This window comes from Entelurus aequoreus, linkage group LG23 (genome assembly GCF_033978785.1).
Source record: "Entelurus aequoreus isolate RoL-2023_Sb linkage group LG23, RoL_Eaeq_v1.1, whole genome shotgun sequence".
Taxonomy (NCBI): Eukaryota; Metazoa; Chordata; class Actinopteri; order Syngnathiformes; family Syngnathidae; genus Entelurus; species Entelurus aequoreus.
In genome coordinates this window covers 41,587,721-41,607,457 of record NC_084753.1, presented here as the reverse complement: position 1 = coordinate 41,607,457, position 19,737 = coordinate 41,587,721, and the positions used below count along the sequence as shown (strand labels likewise).

The window sequence follows — 19,737 nt, the reverse complement described above, 5'->3', positions numbered from 1 at the left end:
TATCATTATCACTGAAGGACGGGGAATAGCCAAACATGCTTCACTACACACCGTAGCTCACCGGCGTCACAATGTAAACAAACGCCATGGGTGGATCTACACCTGACATCCACTGTAATGATACCAAGTACAATAGCGTATTTAGTCGATACTACTATGATTACATCGATACTTTTTATCATCACAAAATCTTTTTTCCCTTTTTTAAAAATGTATATTATGTTTATAAAGTCAGTAAATACGTCCCTGGACACATGAGGACTTTGAATATGACCAATGTATGATACGGTTTTTACAAGTATCATTATCACTGGAGGACGAGGAGTAGCTAAACATGCTTCACTACACACCGTAGCTCACCGGCGTCACAATTGTAAACAAACGCCATGGGTGGATCTACACCTGACATCCACTGTAATGATACCAAGTACAAGAGCGTATCTAGTCGATACTGCTATGATTACATCGATATTTTTAGCATCACAAAATCTTTTTTTTTAATTCATATTTTGTTTATAAAGTCAGTAAATATGTCCCTGGACACATGAGGACTTTAAATATAACCAATGTATGATACGTTTCTTACAAGTATCATTATCACTGGAGGACGAGGAGTAGCCAAACATGCTTCACTACACACCGTAGCTCACCGGCGTCACAATTGTAAACAAACGCCATGGGTGGATCTACACCTGACATCCACTGTAATGATACCAAGTACAAGAGCGTATTTAGTCGATACTGCTATGATTACATCGATATTTTTAGCATCACAAAATCTTTTTTTTTAATTCATATTATGTTTATAAAGTCAGTAAATACGTCCCTGGAACACATGAGGACTTTGAATATGACCAATGTATGATACGGTTTTTACAAGTATCATTATCACTGGAGGACGAGGAATAGCCAAACATGCTTCACTACACACCGTAGGAGGATACAATAGCTCACCGGCGTCACAATTGTAAACAAACGCCATGGGTGGATCTACACCTGACATCCACTGTAATGATACCAAGTACAAGAGCGTATCTAGTCGATACTGCTATGATTACATCGATATTTTTAGCATCACAAAATTAAAAAAAAAAAAATTCCTATTATGTTTATAAAGTCAGTAAATACGTCCCTGGACACATGAGGACTTTGAATATGACCAATGTATGATAAGTTTCTTACAAGTATCATTATCACTGGAGAATGAGGAGTAGCCAAACAGGCTTCACTACACACCGTAGGAGGATACAATAGCTCACCGGTGTCACAATTGTAAACAAACGCTATGGGTGGATCTACACCTGACATCCACTGTAATGATACCAAGTACAAGAGCGTATCGAGTCGATACTGCTATGATTACATTGATATTTTTAGTGTCACAAAATCTTTTTTAAAAAAATTCATATTATGTTTATAAAGTCAGTAAATACGTCCCTGGACACATGAGGACTTTGAATATGACCAATGTATGATACGGTTTTTACAAGTATCATTATCACTGGAGGACGAGGAGTAGCCAAACATGCTTCACTACACACCGTAGCTCACCGGCGTCACAATTGTAAACAAACGCCATGGGTGGATCTACACCTGACATCCACTGTAATGATACCAAGTACAATAGCGTATTTAGTCGATACTGCTATGATTACATCGATATTTTTAGCATCACAAAATCTTTTTTTTTTAATTCATATTATGTTTATAAAGTCAGTAAATACGTCCCTGGACACATGAGGACTTTAAATATAACCAATGTATGATACGTTTCTTACAAGTATCATTATCACTGGAGGACGAGGAGTAGCCAAACATGCTTCACTACACACCGTAGCTCACCGGCGTCACAATTGTAAACAAACGCCATGGGTGGATCTACACCTGACATCCACTGTAATGATACCAAGTACAAGAGCGTATTTAGTCGATACTGCTATGATTACATCGATATTTTTAGCATCACAAAATCTTTTTTTTTAATTCATATTATGTTTATAAAGTCAGTAAATACGTCCCTGGAACACATGAGGACTTTGAATATGACCAATGTATGATACGGTTTTTACAAGTATCATTATCACTGGAGGACGAGGAATAGCCAAACATGCTTCACTACACACCGTAGGAGGATACAATAGCTCACCGGCGTCACAATTGTAAACAAACGCCATGGGTGGATCTACACCTGACATCCACTGTAATGATACCAAGTACAAGAGCGTATCTAGTCGATACTGCTATGATTACATCGATATTTTTAGCATCACAAAATTAAAAAAAAAAAAATTCCTATTATGTTTATAAAGTCAGTAAATACGTCCCTGGAACACATGAGGACTTTGAATATGACCAATGTATGATACGGTTTTTACAAGTATCATTATCACTGGAGGACGAGGAATAGCCAAACATGCTTCACTACACACCGTAGGAGGACACAATAGCTCACCGGCGTCACAATTGTAAACAAACGCCATGGGTGGATCTACACCTGACATCCACTGTAATGATACCAAGTACAAGAGCGTATCTAGTCGATACTGCTATGATTACATCGATATTTTTAGCATCACAAAATTTAAAAAAAAAAAATTCCTATTATGTTTATAAAGTCAGTAAATACGTCCTTGGAACACATGAGGACTTTGAATATGACCAATGTATGATACGTTTCTTACAAGTATCATTATCACTGGAGGACGGGGAATAGCCAAACATGCTTCACTACACACCGTAGCTCACCGGCGTCACAATGTCAACAAACGCCATGGGTGGATCTACACCTGACATCCACTGTAATGATACCAAGTACAAGAGCGTATCTTATCGATACTGCTATGATCACATCGATATTTTTAGCATCACAAAGTCTTTTTAAAAAAAATTCATATTATGTTTATAAAGTCAGTAAATACGTCCCTGGACACATGAGGATTTTGAATTTGACCAATGTGTGATAAGTTTCTTACAAGTATCATTATCACTGGAGGACGAGGAGTAGCCAAACATGCTTCACTACACACCGTAGCTCACCGGCGTCACAATGTCAACAAACGCCATGGGTGGATCTACACCTGACATCCACTGTAATGATACCAAGTACAAGAGCGTATCTAGTCGATACTGCTATGATTACATCGATATTTTTAGCATCACAAAATCTTTTTTCCCTTTTTTAAAAATGTATATTATGTTTATAAAGTCAGTAAATACGTCCCTGGAACACATGAGGACTTTGAATATGACCAATGTATGATATGTTTCTTACAAGTATCATTATCACTGGAGGACGGGGAATAGCCAAACATGCTTCACTACACACCGTAGCTCACCGGCGTCACAATTGTAAACAAACGCCATGGGTGGATCTACACCTGACATCCACTGTAATGATACCAAGTACAAGAGCGTATCTAGTCGATACTGCTATGATTACATCGATATTTTTAGCATCACAAAATCTTTTTTTTTTTTTAATTCATATTATGTTTATAAAGTTAGTAAATACGTCCCTGGACACATGAGGACTTTGAATACGACCAATGTATGATAAGTTTCTTACAATTATCATTATCACTGGAGGACGGGGAATAGCCAAACATGCTTCACTACACACCGTAGCTCACCGGCGTCACAATGTCAACAAACGCCATGGGTGGATCTACACCTGACATCCACTGTAATGATACCAAGTACAAGAGCGTATCTAGTCGATACTGCTATGATTACATCGATATTTTTAGCATCACAAAATCTTTTTTTTAATTCATATTATGTTTATAAAGTCAGTAAATACGTCCCTGGACACATGAGGACTTTGAATATGACCAATGTATGATACGGTTTTTAGAAGTAACATTATCACTGGAGGACGGGGAATAGCCAAACATGCTTCACTACACACCGTAGGAGGACACAATAGCTCACCGGCGTCACAATTGTAAACAAACGCCATGGGTGGATCTACACCTGACATCCACTGTAATGATACCAAGTACAAGAGCGTATGTAGTCGATACTGCTACGATTACATCGATATTTTTAGCATCACAAAATCTTTTTTTTAAAATTCCTATTATGTTTATAAAGTCAGTAAATACGTCCCTGGACACATGAGGACTTTGAATATGACCAATGTATGATAAGTTTCTTACAAGTATCATTATCACTGGAGGACGAGGAGTAGCCAAACATGCTTCACTACACACCGTAGGAGGACACAATAGCTCACCGGCGTCACAATTGTAAACAAACGCCATGGGTGGATCTACACCTGACATCCACTGTAATGATACCAAATACAATAGCATATTTAGTCGATACTACTATGATTACATCGATACTTTTTATCGTCACAAAATCTTTTTTCCCTTTTTAAAAAATGTATATTATGTTTATAAAGTCAGTAAATACGTCCCTGGACACATGAGGACTTTGAATATGACCAATGTATGATAAGTTTCTTACAAGTATCATTATCACTGGAGGACGAGGAGTAGCCAAACATGCTTCACTACACACCGTAGCTCACCGGCGTCACAATGTCAACAAACGCCATGGGTGGATCTACACCTGACATCCACTGTAATGATACCAAGTACAGGAGCGTATCTAGTCGATACTGCTATGATTACATCGATATTTTTATCATCACAAAATCTTTTTTTTAAATTCATATTATGTTTATAAAGTCAGTAAATACGTCCCTGGACACATGAGGACTTTGAATATGACCAATGTATGATACGTTTTTTACAAGTATCATTATCACTGGAGGACGGGGAATAGCCAAACAGGCTTCACTACACACCGTAGGAGGATACAATAGCTCACCGGCGTCACAATTGTAAACAAACGCCATGGGTGGATCTACACCTGACATCCACTGTAATGATACCAAGTACAAGAGCGTATCTAGTCGATACTGCTATGATTACATCGATATTTTTTATCGTCACAAAATCTTTTTTCCCTTTTTAAAAAATTCCTATTATGTTTATAAAGTCAGTAAATACGTCCCTGGACACATGAGGACTTTGAATATGACCAATGTATGATACGGTTTTTACAAGTATCATTATCACTGAAGGACGGGGAATAGCCAAACATGCTTCACTACACACCGTAGCTCACCGGCGTCACAATGTAAACAAACGCCATGGGTGGATCTACACCTGACATCCACTGTAATGATACCAAGTACAAGAGCGTATCTAGTCGATACTGCTATGATTACATCGATATTTTTAGCATCACACTTTTTTTTTTTTTTTAATTCATATTATGTTTATAAAGTCAGTAAATACGTCCCTGGACACATGAGGACTTTGAATATGACCAATGTATGATAAGTTTCTTACAAGTATCATTATCACTGGAGGACGGGGACTAGCTAAACATGCTTCACTACACACCGTAGCTCACCGGCGTCACAATGTAAACAAACGCCATAGGTGGATCTACACCTGACATCCACTGTAATGATACCAAGTACAAGAGCGTATCAAGTCGATACTGCTATGATCACATCGATATTTTTAGCATCACAAAATCTTTTTTTTTTTTAATTCATATTATGTTTATAAAGTCAGTAAATACGTCCCTGGACACATGAGGACTTTGAATATGACCAATGTATGATAAGTTTTTTACAAGTATCATTATCACTGGAGGACGAGGAGTAGCCAAACATGCTTCACTACACACCGTAGGAGGATACAATAGCTCACCGGCATCACAATTGTAAACAAACGCCATGGGTGGATCTACACCTGACATCCACTGTAATGATACCAAGTACAAGAGCGTATCTAGTCGATACTGCTACAATTACGTCGATACTTTTTTAGCATCACAAAATTGGTTTTCTTTAAAAAAAAAAAAAATGTTGATAGTAGGCTAGTCATTATAACACTTATGTAAGACTTTTAAAGTAATTTTGATAGTAGGCTAGTCATTATAACACTTATATAAGGCTTTTAAAGTCATTTTGATAGTAGGCTAGTCATTATGAGACTTATATAAGGCCTTTAAAGTCATTCTAAGCTCTGCCAACTATCATCCTCACCTCCTGGTCGTCCATGTTGCTGGAGCAGCGGATGAGCGTGGCCCAGCCCTTGGGGTGGAGCTGCAGGGAGGTGATGCAGTTGCCCCGGTCCCTCTCCCCGGGTATCTCTGGAGTCAGGACCTCCAGGCTGTTCCTGGGAGAAATGCCTGCGGGGGACAAGTGCACAAGTACATCAAACATCCTAATCTGCTACGCCACACCTCCTTTGTCTCATTTTGTCCACCAAACGTTTTATACTGTGTGAAAACCTTACTAATTGTTAAAAATCCAACTGTTTATACTAAACATGCTTCACTAATGAGAGTATTTGATATTTTGTTCTAATAATTTTGCCGGTCCTTGAACTCACCGTACTTTGTTTACAAGTACAACTTTCTCCGACGCTGCCACAGAGAGACGTGTTAAACGCCACCCCTCAATTGTCTCATTTTGTCCACCAAACGTTTTATACTGTGTGAAAACCTTCCTAATTGTTAAAAAATCCAACTGTTTATATTGAACATGCGTCACTAATGAGAGTATTTGGTATTTTGTCCTACTAATTTTGGCGGTCCTTGAACTCACCGTAGCTTGTTTACACGTGCAACTTTCTCCGACGCTGCCACAGAGAGACGTGTTTAACGCCACCCCTCAATTGTCTCATTTTGTCCACCAAACGTTTTATACTGTGTGAAAACCTTCCTAATTGTTAAAAATCCAACGGTTTATATTAAACATGCGTCACTAATGAGAGTATTTGGTATTTTGTCCTACTAATTTTGGCGGCCCCTGAACTCACCATAATTTGTTTACATGTGCAACTTTCTTCGAGGCTGCCACAGAAAGACGTGTTTAACGCCACCACTCCTTTGTCTCATTTTTTCCACCAAACGTTTTATACTGTGTGAAAACTTTACTAATTGTTAAAAATCCAACTGTTTATATTAAACATGCTTCACTAATGAGAGTATTTGGTATTTTATCTGACTAATTTTGGCGGCCCCTGAACTCACCATAATTTGTTTACATGTGCAACTATCTTCGAGGCTGCCACAGAAAGACGTGTTTAACGCCACCCCTCCTTTGTCTCATTTTGTCCACCAAACATTTTATACTGTGCTAAAACCTTCCTAATTGTTAAAAATCCAACTACTTATATTAAACATGCTTCACTAATGAGAGTATTTGGTATTTTGTCCTACTAATTTTGGCGGTCCTTGAACTCACCGTACTTTGTTTACATGTACAACTTTCTCCGACGCTGCCACAGAGAGACGTGTTTAACGCCACCCCTCCTTTGTGTCATTTTGTCCACCAAACGTTTTATACAGTGCTAAAACCTTCCTAATTATTAAAAATCCAACTACTTATATTAAACATGCTTCACTAATGAAAGTATTTGGTATTTTGTCCTACTAATTTTGGCGGTCCTTGAACTCCCCGTAGTTTGTTGACACATACAACTTTCTCCGACGCTGCCACAGAGAGACGTGTTTAACGCCACCCCTTCTCTGTCTCATTTTGTCCACCAAACGTTTTATACTGTGTGAAAACCTTCCTAATTGTTCGAAATCCAACTGTTTATACTAAACATACTTCACTAATGAGAGTATTTGGTATTTTTTCCTACTAATTTTGGTGGTCCTTGAACTCACCGTACTTTGTTTACATGCACAACTTTCTCCGACGCTGCTACAGAGAGACGTGTTTAACGCCACCCCTCCATTGTCTCATTTTGTCCACCACACGTTTTATACTGTGTGAAAACCTTCCTATTTGTTAAAAAATCCAACTGTTTATACTAAACATGCGTCACTAATGAGAGTATTTGGTGTTTTGTCCTACTAATTTTGGCGGTCCTTGAACTCACCGTAATTTGTTCACATGTGCAACTTTCTTCGACGCTGCCACAGAAAGACACGTTTAACGCCACCCCTCCTTTGTCTCATTTTGTCCACCAAACGTTTTATACTGTGTGAAAACCTTCCTAATTGTTAAAAATCCAACTACTTATATTAAACATGCTTCACTAATGAGAGTATTTGGTGTTTTGTCCTACTAATTTTGGCGGTCTTTGAACTCGCCGTAGCTTGTTTACCCGTGCAACTTTCTCCGACGCTGCCACAGAGAGACGTGTTTAACGTCACCCCTCCTTTGTCTCATTTTGTCCACCAAACGTTTTATACTGTGTGAAAACCTTCCTAATTGTTCGAAATCCAACTGTTTATACTAAACATGCTTCACTAATGAGAGTATTTGGTATTTTTTCCTACTAATTTTGGTGGTCCTTGAACTCACCGTACTTTGTTTACATGCACAACTTTCTCCGACGCTGCTACAGAGAGACGTGTTTAACGCCACCCCTCCATTGTCTCATTTTGTCCACCACACGTTTTATACTGTGTGAAAACCTTCCTATTTGTTAAAAAATCCAACTGTTTATACTAAACATGCGTCACTAATGAGAGTATTTGGTGTTTTGTCCTACTAATTTTGGCGGTCCTTGAACTCACCGTAATTTGTTCACATGTGCAACTTTCTTCGACGCTGCCACAGAAAGACACGTTTAACGCCACCCCTCCTTTGTCTCATTTTGTCCACCAAACGTTTTATACTGTGTGAAAACCTTCCTAATTGTTAAAAATCCAACTACTTATATTAAACATGCTTCACTAATGAGAGTATTTGGTGTTTTGTCCTACTAATTTTGGCGGTCTTTGAACTCGCCGTAGCTTGTTTACCCGTGCAATTTTCTCCGACGCTGCCACAGAGAGACGTGTTTAACGTCACCCCTCCTTTGTCTCATTTTGTCCACCAAACGTTTTATACTGTGTGAAAACCTTCCTAATTGTTCGAAATCCAACTGTTTATACTAAACATGCTTCACTAATGAGAGTATTTGGTATTTTGTCCTACTAATTTTGGCGGTCCTTGAACTCACCGTACTTTGTTTACATGTACAACTTTCTCCGACGCTGCCACAGAGAGACGTGTTTAACGCCACCCCTCCATTGTCTCATTTTGTCCACCACACGTTTTATACTGTGTGAAAACCTTCCTAATTGTTAAAAATCCGACTGTTTATATTAAACATGCTTCACTAATGAGAGTATTTGGTGTTTTGTCCTACTAATTTTGGCGGCCCTTGAACTCACCATAATTTGTTTACATGTGCAACTATCTTCGAGGCTGCCACAGAAAGACGTGTTTAACGCCACCCCTCCTTTGTCTCATTTTGTCCACCAAACATTTTATACTGTGCTAAAACCTTCCTAATTGTTAAAAATCCAACTACTTATATTAAACGTGCTTCACTAATGAGAGTATTTGGTATTTGGTCCTACTAATTTTGGCGGTCCTTGAACTCACCGTACTTTGTTTACACGTACAACTTTCTCCGACGCTGCCACAGAGAGACGTGTTTAACGCCACCCCTCCATTGTCTCATTTTGTCCACCACACGTTTTATACTGTGTGAAAACCTTCCTAATTGTTAAAAATCCAACTGTTTATACTAAACATGCTTCACTAATGAGAGTATTTGGTATTTTGTCCGACTAATTTTGGCGGTCCTTGAACTCGCCGTAGCTTGTTTACACGTGCAACTTTCTCCGACGCTGCCACAGAGAGACGTGTTTAACGCCACCCCTCCTTTGTCTCATTTTGTCCACCACACGTTTTATACTGTGCTAAAACCTTCCTAATTATTAAAAATCCAACTACTTATATTAAACATGCTTCACTAATGAAAGTATTTGGTATTTTGTCCTACTAATTTTGGCGGTCCTTGAACTCACCGTAGCTTGTTTACACGTACAACTTTCTCCGACGCTGCCACAGAGAGACGTGTTTAACGCCACCCCTCCTCTGTCTCATTTTGTCCGCCAAACGTTTTATACTGTGTGAAAACCTTCCTATTTGTTAAAAATCCAACTGTTTATACTAAACATGCGTCACTAATGAGAGTATTTGGTATTTTGTCCTACTAATTTTGGCGGTCCTTGAACTCCCCGTAGTTTGTTGACACGTGCAACTCTCTCCGACGCAACAACCTTCGTTGCACCCCATGGGAGGTGAGGGGAGCAGCGAGCAGCAGCGGCGGCCGCGCTCGGGAATGGTGAGATTCTATTAGACTATTAGATAATAACGTTTAAAATATGTGCATTTCTGTCTGTCACAATGAAAAGATGACACGATGAAATGATTTATTAACTCATTATTTCCGGGCTTTCGCGGGCCGCGTTGACACCTGTGAACTGGAGGTTCCAGGACCCTAAAGTTGGTTGGACAGGGGCCTAAAAGTCATGAAGCCCACATTGGCAGGCTGACATGTTTTCCTAACTGGCTCACTCCCAAATCCGCCACGCGACACCCCCGCTCCGGACAGGCTAACCTCCTCCAACCTCAGTGGAACGCTCTCCCTGACCACCTGAGGGCACCACAGACTGTGAATGCTTTTAAAAAAGTCTTAAAAACCTTTCTTTAAAAAAATTTTTTTTTTAGATATATGCATACTAGTTCTAGCTATTAGGCTGTTCTAGTTTTTATTTTTATTATCTTTTTTATTTATTTATTTATTTTAATACACTGTAGCACTTTGAGGTTGTATACGCAATGTAAAGTGCTTTTTTTTTTACAAATAAAATATATTATTATTATTATTGTCAATACATTTTCAGTGACTCACCTTCTCTGTGGGGGTGGAGCTTGCTGGAGTCGTTCCCCTGGCGAGGTCCGGCTGCCCTGGACGCCAGAGCACCGCCATCTACACATTTGACAAAAATGTCAAACTCCTCGACCCCCCCAAAAAAGGAGTGAAAACACGGAGAGAGAGAGAGAGGGGGCGGGGCCGACCTGAAGTGAGGGGCGTGCGTCTGGCTCGCAGCATGCGGTAGCTGCCCACCTCCAGGGACTGGGTGAGGTCCAGGTCGTGGAGGATGAGCAGATACCCCGAGGTCGTGGAGATGAGCATCTTGGAGCAGTCCGGCGTCAGACGCATCCTCATCAGGTATCTGGTGTGGAAGAACTTCTTGTGGGGACAGCCGTCCTCCGTGAATCTGGACCAGAGAACCAGGCCTTGAATTTTTACTTTTTAAGGACAAGGCAAGCGTTTCTTTCCAGCCAGGGGCTCCAAAGCAAGCATGCATACATATACCGTCTTTTTTATTCATTATTAATATAAATGTGGAGGGAGATGGGGCCAGCTTGTAGGAGCAAAAGTCACCGCCGCTGTCCAAGGTGCTGAGGACGAGCACCATCGGGTAGGGGCGGGGCATGCGCTGACGGCGAGACACAGCTGGCAGGTGATTAGATGTCAGTGTTTCCCACACATTCATTTATTTGTTGCGGCCCGCCACGAAAGAATTACGTCCGCCACAAATAAAAAAAATTAATAATTATTATTATTTTTTGTCCTGTCCAGCTTCTCAGGCAAATCATATAGTTGATGTAGATGCCCGTATCGGCTGTTCAGATTTACTTTACAAAAGAGAAGTGTAGGATACTTCTCTTGTTGCCTTATTTGTATTTGACCACTACTGTTTTCTGTTTATTTGTTACTGACTGTGGCAGGACACCTCTGCCTCTGTTTCACTTTATGTTGCTGGTAAATAATATGCTTGTAGTAGTAGGCTAAAGTTAAATGATTTAGTATGCACTAATTAAAGGGGCAGAGCTTTAAGAGACATTTTAGCTTTTATATTTGATAAGATATATTTTTTGTAAGAACCACAATTAATAAATATATTTCAGTGAATAACTTATTGTTCAAATCTGTGTAAAATATGTACATAAAGTGTTGTAATTATATTGTAAAATGGATGGATGGACGTTTAAAACAAAACTGTTATTAGGGATGTCCAATAATCGCTTTTTGCCGATATTGTCCAACTCTTTAATTACCGATACCGATATCAACCGATACCGATATCAACCGATATATACAGTCGTGGAATTAACACATTATTATGCCTAATTTGGACAACCAGGTATGGTGAAAATAAGGTACTTTTAAAAAAAATGAATCAAATAAAATAAGATAAATAAATTAAAAACATTTTCTTGAATAAAAAAGAAAGTAAAACAATATAAAAACAGTTACATAGAAACTAGTAATGAATGAAAATTTGTAAAATTAACTGTTAAGGGTTAGTATTATTAGTGGAGCAGCAGCACGCACAATCATGTGTGCTTACGGACTGTATCCCTTGCAGACTGTATTGATATATATTGATATATAATGTAGGAAGCAGAATATTAATAACAGAAAGAAACAACCCTTTTGTGTGAATGAGTGTAAATGGGGGAGGGAGGTTTTTTGGGTTGGTGCACTAATTGTAAGTGTATCTTGTGTTTTTTATGTTGATTTAATTAAAAAACAAAAAAAAACAAAACAAAAACAACCCGATAGTGATAATAAAAAAAACGATACCGATAATTTCCGATATTACATTTTAACGCATTTATCGGCCGATAATATCGGCAGACCGATATTATCGGACATCTCTAGTAAGTATACATTTTTTGAGCCTTTTTAGAGAAAATCATATCATTGTCGTAAATTATGCAAATTACTCGATGATGTCATGGTGACCACGCCCATAGCCACGCCCCCACCGCCACAGGTATCTCGGCAGTTTATGGGAAACACTGCATGTCACAGGTGGTACGTGTTAATCTAATCGTCTGTTGTCTTTAACAGTAAGCGGCCGGGAGCAGGAGGGGAGAGAGGATACGGACGTGACTGAGAAGTCACGTTCTGCGAGAGAAAACTTTTGCTAAAAACACGTGATCATTAAAACCTGCACGCTTGGATCCTGTGAAGTGTCTGTGAGTTGGGGGCCGCTAGGAAGCGACTTACACAATAAACTTGTCAGCTTTTTGTCATTTCATGACGCCTTTATCTCTATTTTTACCTTTTGATAGAGGGAAGTATTTATTATTATTATTCGTTTTTTTAAGTTATGTACATGTAGATGCTGTATCGGGACAGATCCATTAAGAGTTTGAGCCGAAATATGTCGTATAGGAATTAAACTACACACAATAGAACATTAACAAAATGATGCGTCACGTGGTTTTTAAAGTAATACCTTTGTGACAAACAAGTAATGTAAAAAAAAAAAAATGGTGTTTACTTTTTGATATCAAAATAAAACACAAAGCAGTTTGGCTAATGAAGATAAAGTCTAATAAACATGATGTGTTCTTCTCCAGCGCCCCCTTGTGGTTCAGTACAACAGTTTGGCCAACGAAAAAAACAAAAAACAGGAGCGATTTCCTCACCTCGTTAACTCTCAGTCACAACAACTGATGGACGCTGTATTGTCAAAATGAAAGCAACATCATATAGTTTTTCTCCTTCGCTGTCTACTTTTAGTGTGGGGACCAGTGTGTCCCAATATTGTCCACACCTGTCTCCATCCAAACACAGCGGTGCGCTCTTAAACGCGCGGCGGTAAGCGAGGGAAAATGACTGTAGCGTCCCGAAAGAGTTGGTGCTGCAAGGAATTCTGGGAATGTGTTCTGTTACCAATATTTTCCCGAAATGTAATTGTCATTGTTGTTTAGTGTGGTTCCGTTATATGGCACAGGTTTATGACAGTGTTGGCGTTGTTTATACGGCCACCCTTAGTGTGACATGTATGGCTGTTGACTAAGTATACGCCGAGGGTATATCCTTGAAGCGAGATTAACATTGTTAGTCTGCATGCGCCTGATTTCGTGTTACATAACATGCATAAACATGTTTTACCTTTTGATAGAGGGAGGTATTTCTTTTTATTATTAATGTTTTTAAGTTATGAACATGTAGATGCTCGTTAACTCTCAGTCACAGCAGCTGATGGACGCTGTATTGTCAAAATGAAAGCAACATCATATAGTTTTTCTCCTTCGCTGTCTACTTTTAGTGTGGGGACCAGTGTGTCCCAATATTGTCCACACCTGTCTCCATCCAAACACAGCGGTGAGCTCTTAAACGCACGGCGGGAAGCGAGGGAAAATGACTGTACCGTCCCGAAAGACTTGGTGCTGTAAGGAATTCTGGGAATGTGTTCTGTTGTGTTTAGGTACCAATATTCTCCCGAAATGTGATTGTCATTGTTGTTTAGTGTGGTTTCATTATATGGCACAGGTTTATGACAGTGTTGGCGTTGTTTATACGACTACCCTTAGTGTGACATGTATGGCTGTTGACTAAGTATACTCCGAGGGTATATCCTTAAAGCGAGATTAACATTGTTAGTCTGCATGCGCCTGATTTCGTGTTACATAACATGCATAAACATGTTTTACCTTTTGATAGAGGGAGGTATTTCTTCTTCTTATTAATTTTTTTAAGTTATGAACATGTAGATGCTCGTTAACTCTGAGTCACAGCAGCTGATGGACGCTGTATTGTCAAAATGAAAGCAACATCATATAGTTTTTGTCCTTCGCTGTCTACTTTTAATGTGGGGACCAGTATTGTCCACACCTGTCTCCATCCAAACACAGCGGTGAGCTCTTAAACATGCTGAACAAAGTCTGATTTTAGGCAAACACTTGGAGGTATCGACTCTGCGTGAAAACCGTGAGCGCCTCAAGGCTTTGAGGAACGTTCCGGTGTTGCCAGATTTCCGATAAGTGTAGAAATGGCCGAGTTAGAGCGAGTAGGAAAACGTGTATTTTGGCGTTTTTCAGAGCCGACATTTAACATTGGAGTCAATGAGAGACTGAGCTGACTTCCTCGGCTTTGAGGGCGGCCAGAAGCCAAATGGGACACCTCAAAGAGGTTCTCACCGGTTGGTATCCCAGGTGATGACGTTGCCGTCAAAGCCGGAGGTGACCAGGAGGCGCGTGTTGGTGTCGTACTCGATGTTCTTCACCCAGCTGGCGTGGCCGTGCAGCGAGCACACCTTGGAGTTGAGCTTCCTCAGGTCCCACAAGGCGATGGTGGTGTCGTCGGAGCAGGTGGCGAACAGACGGTTGTCCAGGAACCTGCGGTGGCACAGAATCCACACCTGTATCATGTCGGGCTCCGGGTGTGTCCGCTAATGAAACACGTCCGGTGTCATTAATGACCCGGTGTCATTAATGACCCGGTGTTATTAATGACCCGGTGTTATTAATGACCCGGTATTATTAATGACCCGGTGTCATTAATGACCCGGTGTTATTAATGACCTGGTGTTATTAATGACATAGTGTTATTAATGACCCGGTGTTATTAATGACCTGGTGTTATTAATGACCCGGTGTTATTAATGACCTGGTTTCCCTACTAGTGTATTGGAAGAAGGTCTTGATATTGAATTTGATACTTTTATAGGACCCAACTAGGGATGGAACCAATCATTATTTCACGGTACAATATTGTTCTGGTATGATATTATTGTGCTATTTGCCAAAAAACAACAACAACAACAACAACAAAAAGCCTTAAAAATACTATAGTTTGTAAAATGGAGTGGCAGGAATGTTTAGGATAAACACACTTACTGTAATTAAACACACGTAATGCGAAAATGTTTTGATTGTATTTATTTCTACAAACATGCATTTTTAAGTGCTAGAATGTTTTAGTTGTATTTATTTCTACAAACATGTTCTAATTTCTAGTAACATGCATTTTTAATGCTAAAATTCTCTTATTTCTACAAACATGCATTTTTAATGCTAAAATATTCTAATTGTATTTATTTCTACAAACATGCATTTTTAAGTGCTAAAATATTCTAATTGTATTTATTTCTACAAACATGCATTTTTAAGTGCTAAAATGTTCTAATTTCTAGTAACATGCATTTTTAATGCTAAAATGTTCTTATTTCTACAAACATGCATTTTTAATGCTAAAATGTTCTAATCGTATTTATTTCTACAAACATGCATTTTTAAGTGCTAAAATGTTCTGATTTCTAGTAACATGCATTTTTAATGCTAAAATGTTCTTATTTCTACAAACATGCATTTTTAAGTGCTAAAATGATCTAATCGTATTTATTTCTACAAACATGCATTTTTAAGTGCTAAAATGTTCTGATTTCGAGTAACATGCATTTTTAATGCTAAAATTTTCTTATTTCTACAAACATGCATTTTTAAGTGCTAAAATCTTGTAATTTCTAGTAACATGCATTTTTAATGCTAAAATTTTCTTATTTCTACAAACATGCATTTTTAATGCTAAAATGTTCTAATCGTATTTAATTCTACAAACATGCATTTTTAAGTGCTAAAATGTTTTAATTGTATTTATTTCTACAAACATGCATTTTTAAGTGCTAAAATGTTCTGATTGTATTTATTTCTACAAACATGCATTTTTAAGTGCTAAAATATTCTAATTGTATTTATTTCTACAAACATGCATTTTTAAGTGCTAAAATATTCTAATTGTATTTATTTCTACAAACATGCATTTTTAAGTGCTAAAATGTTCTGATTTCTAGTAACATGCATTTTTAATGCTAAAATTATCTTATTTCTACAAACATGCATTTTTAAGTGCTAAAATGTTCTGATTTCTAGTAACATGCATTTTTAATGCTAAAATTCTCTTATTTCTACAAACATGCATTTTTAATGCTAAAATGTTCTAATCGTATTTAATTCTACAAACATGCATTTTTAAGTGCTAAAATGTTTTGATTGTATTTATTTCTACAAACATGCATTTTTAAGTGCTAAAATGTTCTTATTTCTACAAACATGCACTTTTAAGTGCTAAAATATTCTAATTGTATTTATTTCTACAAACATGCATTTTTAAGTACTAAAATGTTCAGATTTCTAGTAACATGCATTTTTAATGCTAAAATTTTCTCATTTCTACAAACATGCATTTTTAAGAAGGTCACTAAGGTTGCACAACTGTGGGCCTTTAAGGAACAACAACTTGGATACGGATGAAAGGGGATGCAAAGAAAGGCACCTGATGTTGTTGACACAGTCCTCGTGGGCCTCCGTCAGGGTTTTGATGTGCCTGGAGGAGACGGGATCGAACAGCAGCACTTCGGTCTGCTCGCAGGCCACCGTCAGCACCGATCTGCAGGAATCACAGGCGGACATTTTGTTATTTGAATAAAGGGCCGACTAAACTAAGCAACAGGAGTCTACGCAAAAAGTGTTGTTTGTAACATGAGCGTTCACACAATAAATAGATGAATTATGGTGTAGAAAACCAAATGTGTGAATGTTTTGGAGCGTTCACACAATAAATAGATGAATTTTGGTGTAGAAAATGTGTGAATTTTTTGGAGCGTTCACACAATAAATAGATGAATTTTGGTGTAGAAAAGCATGTGTATGAATGTTTTGGAGCATTCACACAAATAGACGAATTTTGGTGTAGAAAACTGTGAATGTTATGGAGCATCCTCACAATAAATTGATGAATTTTGGTGTAGAAAACAATGTGTGAATGTTTTGAAGCGTTCACACAATAAATAGATGAATTATGGTGTAGAAAACCAAATGTGTGAATGTTTTGGAGCGTTCACACAATAGATTCATTTTGGTGTAGAAAACCATGTGTGAATGTTTTGGAGCATTTACACAATAAATAGATGAATTTTGGCGTAGAAAACCATAAGTGTGAATGTTTTGGAGCGTTCACACAATTAATAGATTAATTTTTGTGTAGAAAACCATAAGTGTGAATGTTTTGGAGCGTTCACACAATAAATAGATGAATTTTGGTGTAGAAAATGTGTGAATTTTTTGGAGCGTTCACACAATAAATAGATGAATTTTGGTGTAGAAAAGCATGTGTATGAATGTTTTGGAGCATTCACACAAATAGACGAATTTTGGTGTAGAAAACTGTGAATGTTATGGAGCATCCTCACAATAAATTGATGAATTTTGGTGTAGAAAACAATGTGTGAATGTTTTGAAGCGTTCACACAATAAATAGATGAATTATGGTGTAGAAAACCAAATGTGTGAATGTTTTGGAGCGTTCACACAATAGATTCATTTTGGTGTAGAAAACCATGTGTGAATGTTTTGGAGCATTTACACAATAAATAGATGAATTTTGGCGTAGAAAACCATAAGTGTGAATGTTTTGGAGCGTTCACACAATTAATAGATTAATTTTTGTGTAGAAAACCATAAGTGTGAATGTTTTGGAGCGTTCACACAATAAATAGATGAATTTTGGTGTAGAAAATGTGTGAATTTTTTGGAGCGTTCACACAATAAATAGATGAATTTTGGTGTAGAAAAGCATGTGTATGAATGTTTTGGAGCATTCACACAAATAGACGAATTTTGGTGTAGAAAACTGTGAATGTTATGGAGCATCCTCACAATAAATTGATGAATTTTGGTGTAGAAAACAATGTGTGAATGTTTTGAAGCGTTCACACAATAAATAGATGAATTATGGTGTAGAAAACCAAATGTGTGAATGTTTTGGAGCGTTCACACAATAGATTCATTTTGGTGTAGAAAACCATGTGTGAATGTTTTGGAGCATTTACACAATAAATAGATGAATTATGGCGTAGAAAACCATAAGTGTGAATGTTTTGGAGCGTTCACACAATTAATAGATGAATTTTTGTGTAGAAAACCATAAGTGTGAATGTTTTGGAGCGTTCACACAATAAATAGATGAATTTTTCTGCAGAAAACCATATGTGTGAATGTTTTGGAGCATTTACACAATAAAAAGATTAATTTTGGCGTAGAAAACCATAAGTGTGAATGTTTTGGAGCGTTCACACAAGAAATAGATGAATTTTTGTGTAGAAAACCATATGTGTGAATGTTTTGGAGCATTCACACAATAAATAGATTAATTTTGGTGTAGAAAACCATGTGTGAATGTTTTGGAGCATTCACACAATAAATAGATTAATTTTGCTGTAGAAAACAATGTGTGAATGTTTTGGAGCATTCACACAATTAAGTTTGAAAAATGGCCAATTCATTATGAGTGGGAAAAATGTCCCGGAAAACCTGGAATTCTGGGTAACCTGGGAATTTTTGGAATTTGTCAAGTGAAAGCCCGCGATTCCCGAATAGGCTGAACAGTTTAAAGTTGGAACGGTTTGAATCGGGTGAAAAATGTGGAAGGTAGAGTGCGCCAAAATCTGGAGAATAAATAGATTAATTTTGGTGTCGAAAAAAATGTGTGAATGTTTTGGAGCATTCACACAATAAATAGATGAATTTTGGTGTAGAAAAACGTGTGAATGTTTTGGAGCGTTCACACAATAAAAAGATGAATTTTGGTGTAGAAAACAATGTGTGAATGTTTTGGAGCATTCACACAATAAATATATTAATTCTGGTGTAGAAAACCATATGTGTGAATGTTCTGAAGCGTTCACACTATAAATAGATGAATTTTGGTGTAGAAAACCATGTGTGAATGTTTTGGAGCGTTCACACAATAAATACATAAATTTTGGTGTAGAAAACCATGTGTGAATGTTTTGGAGCGTTCACACAATAAATAGATGAATTTTGGTTTGGAAAACAACGTGTGAATGTTTTGGAGCGTTCACACAATAACTAGATTAATTTTGGTGTAGAAAACAATGTGTGAATGTTTTGGAGCATTTACACAATAAAAAGATTAATTTTGGCGAAGAAAACCATAAGTGTGAATGTTTTGGAGCGTTCACACAATAAATAGATGAATTTTTGTGTAGAAAACCATATGTGTGAATGTTTTGGAGCATTCACACAAT

The 19,737-nt window shown here is 37.8% G+C and overlaps 1 protein-coding gene across 1 annotated transcript in view; it reads right to left on the bottom strand.

Annotated features, from left to right (window-relative positions):
• LOC133640814 (DDB1- and CUL4-associated factor 10-like) overlaps window positions 1–19,737 on the bottom strand; it is a 30,453-nt gene that overhangs the window by 2,329 nt on the left and 8,387 nt on the right. The window contains exons 2-6 of the mRNA XM_062034492.1: window positions 16,965–17,078; window positions 14,831–15,028; window positions 10,904–11,106; window positions 10,737–10,814; window positions 6,071–6,216 (exon numbers count right to left, since the gene is read on the bottom strand). Of these exons, the coding sequence (XP_061890476.1) occupies window positions 6,071–6,216; window positions 10,737–10,814; window positions 10,904–11,106; window positions 14,831–15,028; window positions 16,965–17,078 (739 nt within the window). The remainder of the gene's footprint in view (window positions 1–6,070; window positions 6,217–10,736; window positions 10,815–10,903; window positions 11,107–14,830; window positions 15,029–16,964; window positions 17,079–19,737) is intronic.